The 11,186-nt window shown below is 45.9% G+C and overlaps 1 protein-coding gene across 2 annotated transcripts in view; it reads left to right on the top strand.

Moving 5' to 3' along the window:
* Nucleotides 1-2,825: 2,825 nt before the first annotated feature.
* The window catches only part of CACNB4 (calcium voltage-gated channel auxiliary subunit beta 4), a 29,592-nt gene continuing 21,231 nt past the window's right edge, over nucleotides 2,826-11,186 (top strand). For both annotated transcript variants that reach the window (XM_035566108.2, XM_035566109.2), the window contains exons 1-5: nucleotides 2,826-2,835; nucleotides 4,759-4,889; nucleotides 6,823-6,899; nucleotides 7,401-7,481; nucleotides 9,308-9,366. In XM_035566108.2, the coding sequence (XP_035422001.1) occupies nucleotides 4,883-4,889; nucleotides 6,823-6,899; nucleotides 7,401-7,481; nucleotides 9,308-9,366 (224 nt within the window). In that variant the 5' untranslated portion in view covers nucleotides 2,826-2,835; nucleotides 4,759-4,882. The remainder of the gene's footprint in view (nucleotides 2,836-4,758; nucleotides 4,890-6,822; nucleotides 6,900-7,400; nucleotides 7,482-9,307; nucleotides 9,367-11,186) is intronic.

Raw genomic sequence — 11,186 nt, 5'->3', positions numbered from 1 at the left:
GAGAGAACCGTGCTCTCGGTCCCCTGCTCTAACCGCCCGTGGCACTCGCGTTCCTGGGCCTGTGCTTCGGTGCTCGCCTCGGGCTGCTTTTTCGTCCACCTCGCCACCGTTTGCAAATCCGCGCCTTGTTTCCGCAGCGTCCTGCGGCTCCCCGTCCCGGGAGGCGCGGTCCCGGGGCCGTGCCTTGCAGACAAGCCCCTTGGCGCTCGGCGTGACCCGCAGGAGCAGCGGTCCTGCCGCCCCGGCTCAGCTGCCGTGCCGGCAGCCAGCGGCGCTGGGGAGCAGCCCGGGGAAGCCTCGCGGCGTCAGCCGCTTGGGATAAGGCTCCTTGCTTCTGACAGCGTGAAGTAGGTCAGCGCTCAGACAGAAACCTCTGAAAAGCAGCGTGGGAAGCTGTGCATCATGCAGCGGTGTTGTTTCCGCTGACTGCCTCTGCGGCCCTGCACTTAGCCCGGCCAGAGGACCGAGCAGGTCCACAGGCGTGTGCCCGTGCACGTCTGGTCGCCGTGTCCCCGCTCGCAGGCACCTCCTGCGGCCCGCCTGCGCTCCTGGCACTGGTATCTCTCCTGCCTGGGCCCTGCTCCTTTCGGCACATGGCGGGGTAACAGGGGAGGGACTCGGGCAGGGACACGTGGCAGAGGAGCAGTGCCTGCCGCTCGCGACGGCAGCGCTGGTGGCTTGGCCTCGGGCCACGGACACGTCTGTGTGCGCTGAGCTCCTGGTGCGCCTTTTCATTTATTATTTGGACACCGCCGTTGCTTTTCCTTCTTTCTGCTGCTGCTGAAGCCTTGTCTGAAGTAAGAGAAGCGGTGACAGCAGCCACGCAGCACTGTGCATCCTCGCAGCGTTCACTTGGCAGAAAATGGTGGGCTGCTCGCGTGTCGTGCAGCGATGCTCTCCCGTCGCCACTCCTGGTCTGGTGTTCCTTTTGCTCTAATTGCTTTGAACAATGCAGGCCCCCGCACGGAGGGCAGCTGTAATTTTAGGTCTGGAGTATTTGACCAGGCGGATTTAGCCTCCCCCTGGTATATTGGGATCCCCTTTGGTAGCTCAGCAGGGAGGCGAGTCGGGGTGTCCTGCTGCCCGGCCGTGGGGCCTGGCTCGCTTCGCACTCTCTCCAATAAGGGGGAAAAGTGTTGGTGTACAGGGAGAGGAGGGGTATTGACTTCTGTGGTAGGTTACAGAGGGTATGTGTCCCTGTGCTGCAGGATATAAAGCGATTTAAGAAGAAAAAAGCACATTCGAAGGACGCGATGCTGTACAGTGGCTCTTGTGAGTGAGACCTGGGCTTTAGGATTTCGAGGTATTTGTAGGAGTGTGCTCCTATAGCAAAAGCTCACCTTTCGTACAAAAGCCATCCCACGCCCCTCCATCGGCGGTGCTCTGTGAAGTCTGGGTCCAAGCCCTCGTCTTGGCAAGCTTCTGGGTCGAGCGTGTGTGTGAGGTTTTGGAGCGAGGGGACTGGGATTTCAGAGGGATCTGTTTTGCAGGAGGAAAGCCCTGTCTTTCAGTTGGCTCCGTGCAAGCCTGGCCAGACGCGTAGGACACGGGTCGGGTTGCTTTGTAATAGGAAGAGAGTTTGCTCTGCAAACTTGCCCTGCTGCCACGCACGCCGAGGGCTGTCCAGGGAAGAGGTGTAGCCGTGGCCATGCCTTGTTCCCCCCTGCGAGCGGTTACACGCTGCTGCTGCTCGTATGTGCCGGGTTTGTTCACATCATCGCTTAGCTTTGTGTTGCCCCGTCGAGTAGCTTTTAATAACCTAATTTTGCCTTTTTTTGCTCCTGAAGCAGAGAGCAGAGCTTCGTGTGAGTGCCGCACGCAGCAGGAGGGAGGTGCTGGCACAGCGGTGCTGTGTGTACAGGGAGGGGTGGCTCCGAGCAAGCTTTGTAACACCTGAATTGCGTTCGATGTGACCTAGCCCCTGACAGTCTGGAGTCTCAGGTTGGCTAACAGGATTTAAGTGTTGCAACGATTTTTGTACCGTGCCTGCAGCTGAGCTGGATGTGACCCAGTGAGGGAGTGAAGGGATTCTCTGAAAGTGGGGAGAGGCTTTTCTTGGGGGTTTGTCTTTGGCTAAGATGAAGCCGTGTTACTTCTCTGCTAAATTCTGCAGAAACAGTAAGTAAAACCCACGCAGCAGAATTAGGAAACAATTATTTTAAAAGTATTTCATGTGCCTGGCTGGGGAAGGTGTTCCGATTTCTTACGTATGTTTTCTTAGTGGTGTGTTTTTCTTTTCAGGGCTCAGCTGACTCGTACACAAGCAGACCCTCAGACTCTGATGTGTCTTTGGAAGAAGATAGGGAAGCAATCCGCCAGGAAAGAGAACAGCAAGCAGCTATACAACTTGAAAGGGCGAAGGTGCAATCTTGTAAACTTTCATAATAGCTGAGTTATGTGGCGCTTATCCTTTGCCTGGTGTTAAAATTCACACTGCTGTTTTATAGTGACGATGGTATCTTTGGCAGTAGTTTGTCAACCAAGTGACGTTACCTGCAAGCAAGGTTTGGGGGGAATATTCTGTAAATGCTCTTGTGTAAAGGGGATCTTCTTTAGTGAGCTGAACTCCGTTGGCTCGTGTGAAATTATGAGGCCTGAATTTTGATGTGTTTGGCAAATACCCTCTACTAGACTTCTGGTAATTGGATACAACAAATGAATGCTTGATTCAGAAAAGTTTCCGCTGTTTGTGATGTCTGTTTCTGTTTGTAGTCCAAACCAGTAGCATTTGCTGTTAAGACTAATGTGAGTTACTGCGGTGCTCTGGACGAAGATGTTCCTGTCCCAAGCACTGCCATCTCTTTTGATGCCAAGGACTTCCTACACATTAAAGAGGTAAAAACAAGGAGTAGTTCATCCTTTTCAGAGTCCCAGCACCCTGGGGTGCTTATCTTGCACTTTTTGAAGCTTGATGTCGCTGACTGCTAGTTGCATTTTCGTGCCACAGGAAGGCAACAGAATCTTGCTGTATTTGAAATCCCCTTCAACGTGGTAGATTCAGACTCTTGTCAATCAAATCCAGTTTGTGATGGATCTGAGATTAAGTAATAAAAAGGGAGTCTGCCCATCAAGAAGGGCAGTAGCAGCAGTTTGCATCCGGTCTTCATAAAGCACCAGAGAGGCTTGCAAGAGAGATGAGGCTTAGAATAATAGAAGAAGAAAGGAAAATATCGAAGAGGCTGTAGGACAAAAATATACTAAAATAAGGAAAAAGGAACAGGAATAAACAGGCCCTTTAGTAGAGAAGAATACATTTTATTGCATGTCGGGCATATTTTCTGCAATTATTAATCTGAAGTGAGCCCTCGAAATTTGCATAACCCCCTGTTGTTTTGTAGATCTGCACATAGGCTTGCAGCTTGCAGAAACATTTCTTTATCTCTGCGTTCTGGGTTTATTTGGGGGTGTTCAGTACTAATTTGTCTCTTTCTTTGAACGTTAGTCCATCATTACTTCAAAGCACTGATCTCCCCGAGACTGAGCCTATTTAAGAGGAAAGCACCTGCTTCTTCATCTCTAGAGACAGAGATTGGTGCTAGAACAGAGGGGTTTGCTTTAAATTCTTTCTCCCTGAGAAGGACACAGGAGAGGCAGTTGATTTGCATGTTCCACTTTCTCAATTTGCTGGAAACAGATGGAAGTTTGATTTTTTTTTTAGATTTTTTATTTTATTTTTTGTTTAGTTTAGTTGTGGGCTGGGTTTTTTTATGTATATATTTGTGTGGAGTGATGCTTAACCCCCTGTTGAGGAAGCGGGGCACTGTGAAATCTGAATCTCTCTCTCTCTGTGTGTAGAATTGGTTTTCCCCCTCCTCCGTGTTCCCCAGGGACGTGCTCTGTCCCATCTAGCACCACACCTGAGCTGCCCACCTTCTAAAGCTGCTTCCCATCAGGGAAATGTCCTTTGCTAGCACTCAGAGCTGCAAGCAAACAGCTGTTCTCGTTTCAGCAGAGATCACTTGGACTAGAATAAACACGGTTCCAGATTTTAGAACAACACTAAACTAGGTAGAAGTAAGGTCGCCGTGCTGCCAAGATGAAACATCAGCGGTAACTGATGAGTTGCTATGTTGAGAATATGTCCTGTATGTCTCATCTGTCTCCTACAAGACTATACGTTATGTGCTTACTGAAAAGACGAAGTGCAACAATTACTGACAATGCAGAAGAAATCATGGGCATGGCAACCGATAGGAGGGAACTGTAGTCCTCCCACACGCTGGAGGCAGAGAATAGCGTATGGGAGGTAATGACCTGCTGCACACAGCCCTGCTTTCCTTACTGCATCCGTATCGTTTCTGTTGTGCAGGTGCTCTCAGCATAACCCCGATTCCAATCTCATCTCTAGAGGAATCGCTCTGAAGTCCATGGCCTGCTAATAGAAGAAGGGTTGCCCAAAAAGTTGCCCAAAACCCCATCCAGCCTGGTTTGAATCTGTTCACCAGAAATGTCACACGCTCATTAAACCTCCATCACACTCAGCACCTCAGTTGGTGGCAACAGAGGAAAAGTCAGAGCAGAATGTGTTAGGGCAGTTAAAAGATAAGCAAGTGCTGTCACCGATAACGCGGCTTTCCACTCTCTAGCTGTAGATATCAGCCTTCCGGGCACTGCCCAGCACCTTTTAACTTCATTTAAACTGTGCAGATTGTCCAGTATTCTGATTTCAATGTGGAGTTAAGAATTGTGGATAACAAAACGAGGGAGTTTTGGACATGAAGCATTTGAACTGAAGCCAGTAACCTTTCTGTGTTCCAGAAATATAATAATGACTGGTGGATAGGAAGGCTGGTTAAGGAGGGCTGTGAGATTGGCTTTATTCCAAGCCCGCTTAGACTGGAGAATATCCGCATTCAGCAGGAGCAGAAAAGAGGACGTTTCCATGGAGGGTAAGAATGCTGTAACCTTTTAAAATAATTTAAAATCGTTTCTGACACGGGACAATATTTTTCAAAGGTCACTTGATTCTTTTTTATTGCAGTGTATCTGAATGAGTGTTTGATTTGGGATTCCAAATGAAAATACCTATTTGCAGAGAACAGGCATGTTAGAAGTTGACTATGAAAAACAAGGAAAAAATCGTTTTGGCTTTAGAAAAGATAAATTATACTGTAGGAGTGGTAACAACAGAAATTTCTGAAGGGCTAGAGTTTGATGTTCCCGAGAGTTTAAGTCAAGCCTTTGGTGCTCAAAGGCTGCCGGCTTTTTATCCCAGCTCTCATATTCTCAAGGTTGTGGGTTTTTTCTTTTTTCTTTTTTCCCCTCCATTTTGGCCAGACCCAGACTTTTCAAACATCATAGAGATGATTCTGGCCTTCAGCTTCCCTTCTCTTCATCTTCCAGCCTGACCCTTCTGTGTCTCCACACTGCTAAAGCTGGAGATAGCAAACCCCTGGAAAAATACAAACTTGTTCACAGATCTAGGAAGTAAAATGATTTCTCTTAGTCTCAGTTTGGTCATTGAAGTCTCTCTCTTCTATTGGCTGAATACACAAAATGCTTTTTTAAAAATTACTAATTTACTACCAGCATATTATTCCCACTAATTGAAAACGGAATTTAAACGTTCACGCAGATAACAAGGAGGACAGAAACTTTAGTACTGCAGAGTAAAGAAAGGTGAGCCATTTGAATCTAGACCTAGTAGAGAGCACTAAGAGGAGCACAATTTAGCCTGTATAGTACTGTCTGAGAGTTAATACACTTAATCAAGGTCAGAAATCATTTCAAGTATAAACCATCTGGGGAAATATTTTTAGAATGATCGAGCAGCATTAACTGTGCTTTTTTTCAAGTCGCTTTTACAATTTCTGGAATAGCTTCAGAGAAAGGCAGTGTGTCTCAGGGAAAGAGGGCTATCAAATCGAGAGTGTTTAGCATCCTGTTTTTATATGATGTATTAGCAGAAGGATGCTCTGCTTGTGTGAACGGGCATGACTCCACCAAATCACCAATTCCTGCAAATATTTTGGCTAATCTCATCTATGGAGAATATTGGGAATAAAATCAAATATAAGAATGCGAAACATTATAAAAGAGGATTGTAATGAAAGATGGTGAGATCATTTATTTTCGAGCGCCTTCCTTAGATATGGCCATACAGTTTCTGTACCTTCAGATCTCTTTAAAAGCTGTGAGTACCTGTGCTAATTAAGGCTCTCTGTGATGAAGAATTCTGGTTTTGCCTGAACAAGGCAGTAAAAAGTTACCTGTTAAAGAGGGTTTCTAGAGTCTTGAAGCACAGTAACTATCGCTAGTGATTATTTGCAATATCATGACTTTTGCAGCAGCGTCTAGGATAAGTGTGCAGAAGATTTGCCAAGCTTACAGGGGTAAACAATCCCTACTTCGGAGAGCACATCGCAGGAAAGCAAGGGCAAAACCCTGGTTTGGACAGCGTCCCCTTGCTGCTCAGGGTGCACGTAACACAAAATACTAACTACTGCACTGAGGACTTGCTGGTTGTACTGAGCCGTGGTGCCATGTGCAGTCATCAGGTTGCTTCAGCAGCCCTCCTGTGGCTGCCTTGAGCTTTCCTGAGAGCTTTGCTCGGTCAGCAGTGGGACCTGCTGTCCCCTCGCAGCCTGCATGCAGCTCTCCTGGACACAGAGGTCTGCTTAATTCCAGGTTCTTCACTTTCCCCATGCCCCTGCCTTCACCTCTCCCTGCAGAGGAAGATTTCTCACTGTGTGAATAGGGGTGAAGACGCTCTCATTTACTGTGTAGTTTCTCATGGGACAGTTTTCTTAGCTGCTGCCTCAAACCTCACGAGTTCACGTCTCTGGATACTTAGTGCTAATGGGGCTCTATCTGCTACCATAGGAAATCGAGTGGAAATTCTTCCTCAAGTCTTGGAGAAATGGTTTCTGGCACATTTCGAGCCACGCCCACTTCCACGGGTAAGGCAGAATTTTATTTAAGGAAACTCTTGCTATTTCTAATACTTCTATTTTAAAAATCATATATGAAAAGTGCATGTTTTCCCTCTTTGCTGACTTATTAAGATGTTCTACCGAAAAGTGCTTGCATGCGGAGGTGGAGAAGGACATCTATTTCTAGACATGCAGTAGTTGCTAAGGGACTGGAAAAAAAGAAATCTCAGGAAAAGGGGCAGCTCCCCCCAGAATGCAATGAGTGACCAACTTAAATAGAGCTGATGAAGAGCAGCAAGGTACATTGAGGGAAATGAGAAGTGCATTGAGAAAGGGATTTTTGTCTGCAAGTTGTTATGCACAGCGTTTGTTTAACCAAGTTCTTTATTTGGTCTTTTAGCAAAACAGAAACAAAAAGTGGTAAGTAATACTTCTGTTTTCATTTTGTTTTATTTATTCCTAATACATAATTCCCAGAATTTTCATCTGGTTTGGTTAATGATCTAAAGGGACGTTTTCTTCTTCTAGACAGAACATGTTCCCCCGTATGACGTAGTCCCATCAATGAGGCCTGTCGTCTTAGTAGGTCCGTCACTGAAAGGTTACGAGGTATGTATTCCACGTGTTTGCAATTAGTTTATATTTTCTTGTCCATCGTTTGCCTTAATACATTTGCTGTATTGTCCAATTAACTAACTAGACTTCCATATACATATAAAATGTTAGTCAAACTAGCAGATGCTCTGAATTTAGTTAGCCAAAATTTTAAAGAAAGTTCCCCTGTAAGGTTATTGTTCTCCTTTTTTCATTTATGAAAACTTTGTCTTCCCATGAAACACGGCGTTGGCAAATGAAACAGGTGGACTGCTGTAGCATACCCATACTTGCTCTCCAGCACCTGAAACTGACTGTCATTTCAGCATGTTTTCTTGACGTTTATTTTTTCAAGATTATTAGTATATTGAAATATATACATAAGGAAACCTTTAGCCCTTCTAAATTACCTGCCTACTCCCAAGTGGAAGAGAGGCACGATAGCTAACAGGTACAGATAAGCAGGAGACCCATTTTTCAAGGTAGCTGCAGATTCAAAGGAGCATTTAACACTTGCTAAATGAACATAGGCTTTTAGCAGGGCATTTTGGTGAACTTATCCATCTGTTAAGCGTTTTGCTGAATTAGGATCTAAATGAACATGAACATAAAATCAAAGCTACACTTCATTTAGTTTAATTAATGTTGTTAGTACTTTATAGGATATTATTAACCATTGGAATGGTTCTTTTATGAAGATTGCAGCATGGCACTATTGTTAGCATAATGCAGTGTTCTTACATTTTTTTTTGTAAGAATGATTTAGAGTGTAGATTAGCAAAGCGGGAATTAGGTACTTCATTTTCTACTATCTGCCTTTTAATTATGCAGCGATGTTTCTTGACAGGAATAACTGTCATGCATTGATTTTTATGGTGCTGCACCACAGGCTAATTTGCTTAGGCACTCTCGTGTTTGGAGGGGAGAGAGGCCATTTGTTAAAAACATACCTCTCTACAAATGTGTTTCCCGTCTTTGTGTAAGAAAATAGTCCTAAACAATACTAAACGTGACATCTTGAACATCTAAAGGTGTATAAGGGGTAACGCAGTTAGGGTATTAATTTGTTTCAAATTTTGTGCCACATAGCAGAAACACATTGAGTTTCCTTTGCAACCTATATGGGGAAGTCCTCTTCACTATTTTTTCCTTCTGACTAAATTCTGTAAGAACCTCTTTGAAAGATAACCTGGGAGGAGAATTGAACTGCCAGAGGTCTGGGGGCTTTACCTAGGCTGGCAGCTAATCATCAGTCACAGTTGTACTGGAAGGGACAGGGAGCCCAGGCAGGAAAGGAGGTGACATCTGCTGTCGGGGCTGAGCATCTCAGATGCTTCCCACGTACAGGAATGGAAACATCTGTTTTTCCTGCTTGTAGGCCTCTCTGAGAACAGTTGTGCTCTTCTCTTAGAACAGTCATCCAACACGATAGATCTTGTATCTGGAGTCTTAAGCCAGTTCTAATAACATTACTGGAGGGAAAAAAATGTTCTGTTGGACCCGAAAAGTCCCATAAGCTTCTGACGTACGCTGAAGCCTGTTGGGAAGGGTACTGCTCTGCAAGGTGGTGAGGTGTCTCCTAATGCCTCCCTGCAAACAAAGGCAGGAGCAGGGTGACAGTTCTCACATCCTCCAGGCTGCGTTTTGGAGAGGGAGTCAGGAAACCTGCAGGTATTTATTACAACGCTTGCTGCCAAGGGCATGATGATTAAATGATTGCTACCTATAAAAGGTATTGATTGTTGGCAGTATCCTTACCTTTTACTTACTTCTCTTCTTGCTTTTGACTTCTTTTTCTCCCTGTCAATCCTCCCTGTTCAATTTTCCTCACCTCTGCAAAGGTGACTGACATGATGCAGAAAGCTCTCTTTGACTTCCTGAAGCACAGGTTTGATGGGAGGTGAGAAACACTGTCCTTCCCTTGCTTTGTTCCCCGTGTGTTGCTAATGTTTTAGTGATTATTTTTTTTAATGTAAGAAGCCTGATGCATGTCCAGAACTGATTTACCACCTTTGTATCAACACTGAAATGCAGCCAGCTTTGGGGTGGAGAGCAGCTAGTGTATTACCAGAAGTGCATGTGTCTGCAAATCTGCTGTCTGTAGTAGGATTTCTCGGGTTTAAGTGAATAGTTTTGCCTCTGTATCTTGTCAGACGGAAGTCACAGGAGAAACCTAGATGAAAGGTGACTGGGGGACGTGGAAAGAGTGCCAAAATCACTTTAAAGATGGCATTACCAGGCTTGGGTTTTCAGAGCTGCCCTGGGAAGCAGGCTGTGCCCCTTGTACAGCCAGGAGTGGGAGAGAAAGGTGCTACCCAGTTAAAAACCCTTTCAGCAGAGCCCAGCTCCTGGCCATCTTCCCCCCACAGCTCTCAGGTCATTGCTGTGCTGAGCCCCGTGGATTGGTTCTGTTTCAGAGAGCTGTCCAGTACGTTTCATGGATGTCGTGGAGCAGTTGAGAAAGCCCACCCGACTGCACATAAAAGTACAGTTTTATTCACAGTTCTTTGGACATGTGAAAATTTCTTAACCACTGGATACAGCTACTGGATCAGCCCAGCCAGGTGCTGGAATGTGCAAACACCAAATACAAGTTCCTCTTGGTTTATTTTGAAGTTGCTCCATATGGGCTAAGTTCATTCCAGCACCTTCTGTAAAGTTCCAGGTTCCCGTACAGCAGGATGATCTCTAAATAAAACTCCTCGCACCCAAGCCCTGTAATAAGTATCAGAAACAGCCCGTTTCAACAGGGTGCAGTAATGGTGCCGCAGACCAGCACCTAAGAAAAATCAACTCTTGAATACCCTTAGTAGTCAGAAATTACTAAGAAGTTTGAGGAAGGAAATGCTAAGAGTTAAAATACAGGAAAAAAAGTGTTAGAACTTAGAAATTGCGAGGAGGGTTCATCTTGTTCAGCTGGAGCAAGAATTTCCTGAAGAGCTGTGATGAGGAATGTAAAAATTTGGATTTCCTTGTTAGGAAGGGAGGCTTGGTCATTGGCATCTCTTCTTGCCCCTGGAAGGAAACCATCAGTAGTCGTAGATACCCGCTGCATCTTCGGGGTGTTCTACCCTTCCTTCCTCCCAGTTTGTTCACCATATGCTAACCACGTAATGAGGAGCTTCTGTGCTAGCTGGTGTATGACAGCAAGTCAGGTTTGTAAATAACTAAAACATTGGCACTAAGATGATGAGAGTAAGTGTCTGTTGTTCAGAAAAGGGGGAGTAGGATTTGTGGTCAAGGTAGATTTGGGGTGCAGGGAGGTGGCGATGCTGAACTAACCCGTGACCAGCTTCAACAAAACATTTGGTGATCAACCTCTGTGCAAAATAACGCATCTCCCCCGCTTTATTAATCGCTTGACTCAAGTGATTTTAGCAGATCCTACAAACGTAGTGACTGATTGGAAATGTGACAGATGAAGCACTGGGCGTGGCAGCCTGCAGATAAACTTGTGGTTCTGAGCTGTTCCTGCACCCTGTCGGCACATCCTCTCCCCGCTCCGGAGCGGGACGGCCGAGCTGGCTTCACTGCAGTTCACTGCGGGAGCCGTGGTGCACGTTTGTGTTAGGGGCGGGTAGGGAACCGTGGCGTATGCTGCCTTCCAGCTGTTGGCACGTGTCTGCCAGCTCTGCATGTCCCACGGGAACTGGAAGTCATTGTTTGTGGTAGGAAGCCATGGCAGCTGAGGCGGTAAGTCATCTCGAGTTGCCAGGACGG

This window comes from Cygnus atratus, chromosome 6 (assembly GCF_013377495.2).
Source record: "Cygnus atratus isolate AKBS03 ecotype Queensland, Australia chromosome 6, CAtr_DNAZoo_HiC_assembly, whole genome shotgun sequence".
NCBI classification, from domain to species: Eukaryota; Metazoa; Chordata; class Aves; order Anseriformes; family Anatidae; genus Cygnus; species Cygnus atratus.
Note: the sequence above shows the minus strand (reverse complement) of the source record. Positions and strands in the feature narration are given on the sequence as shown.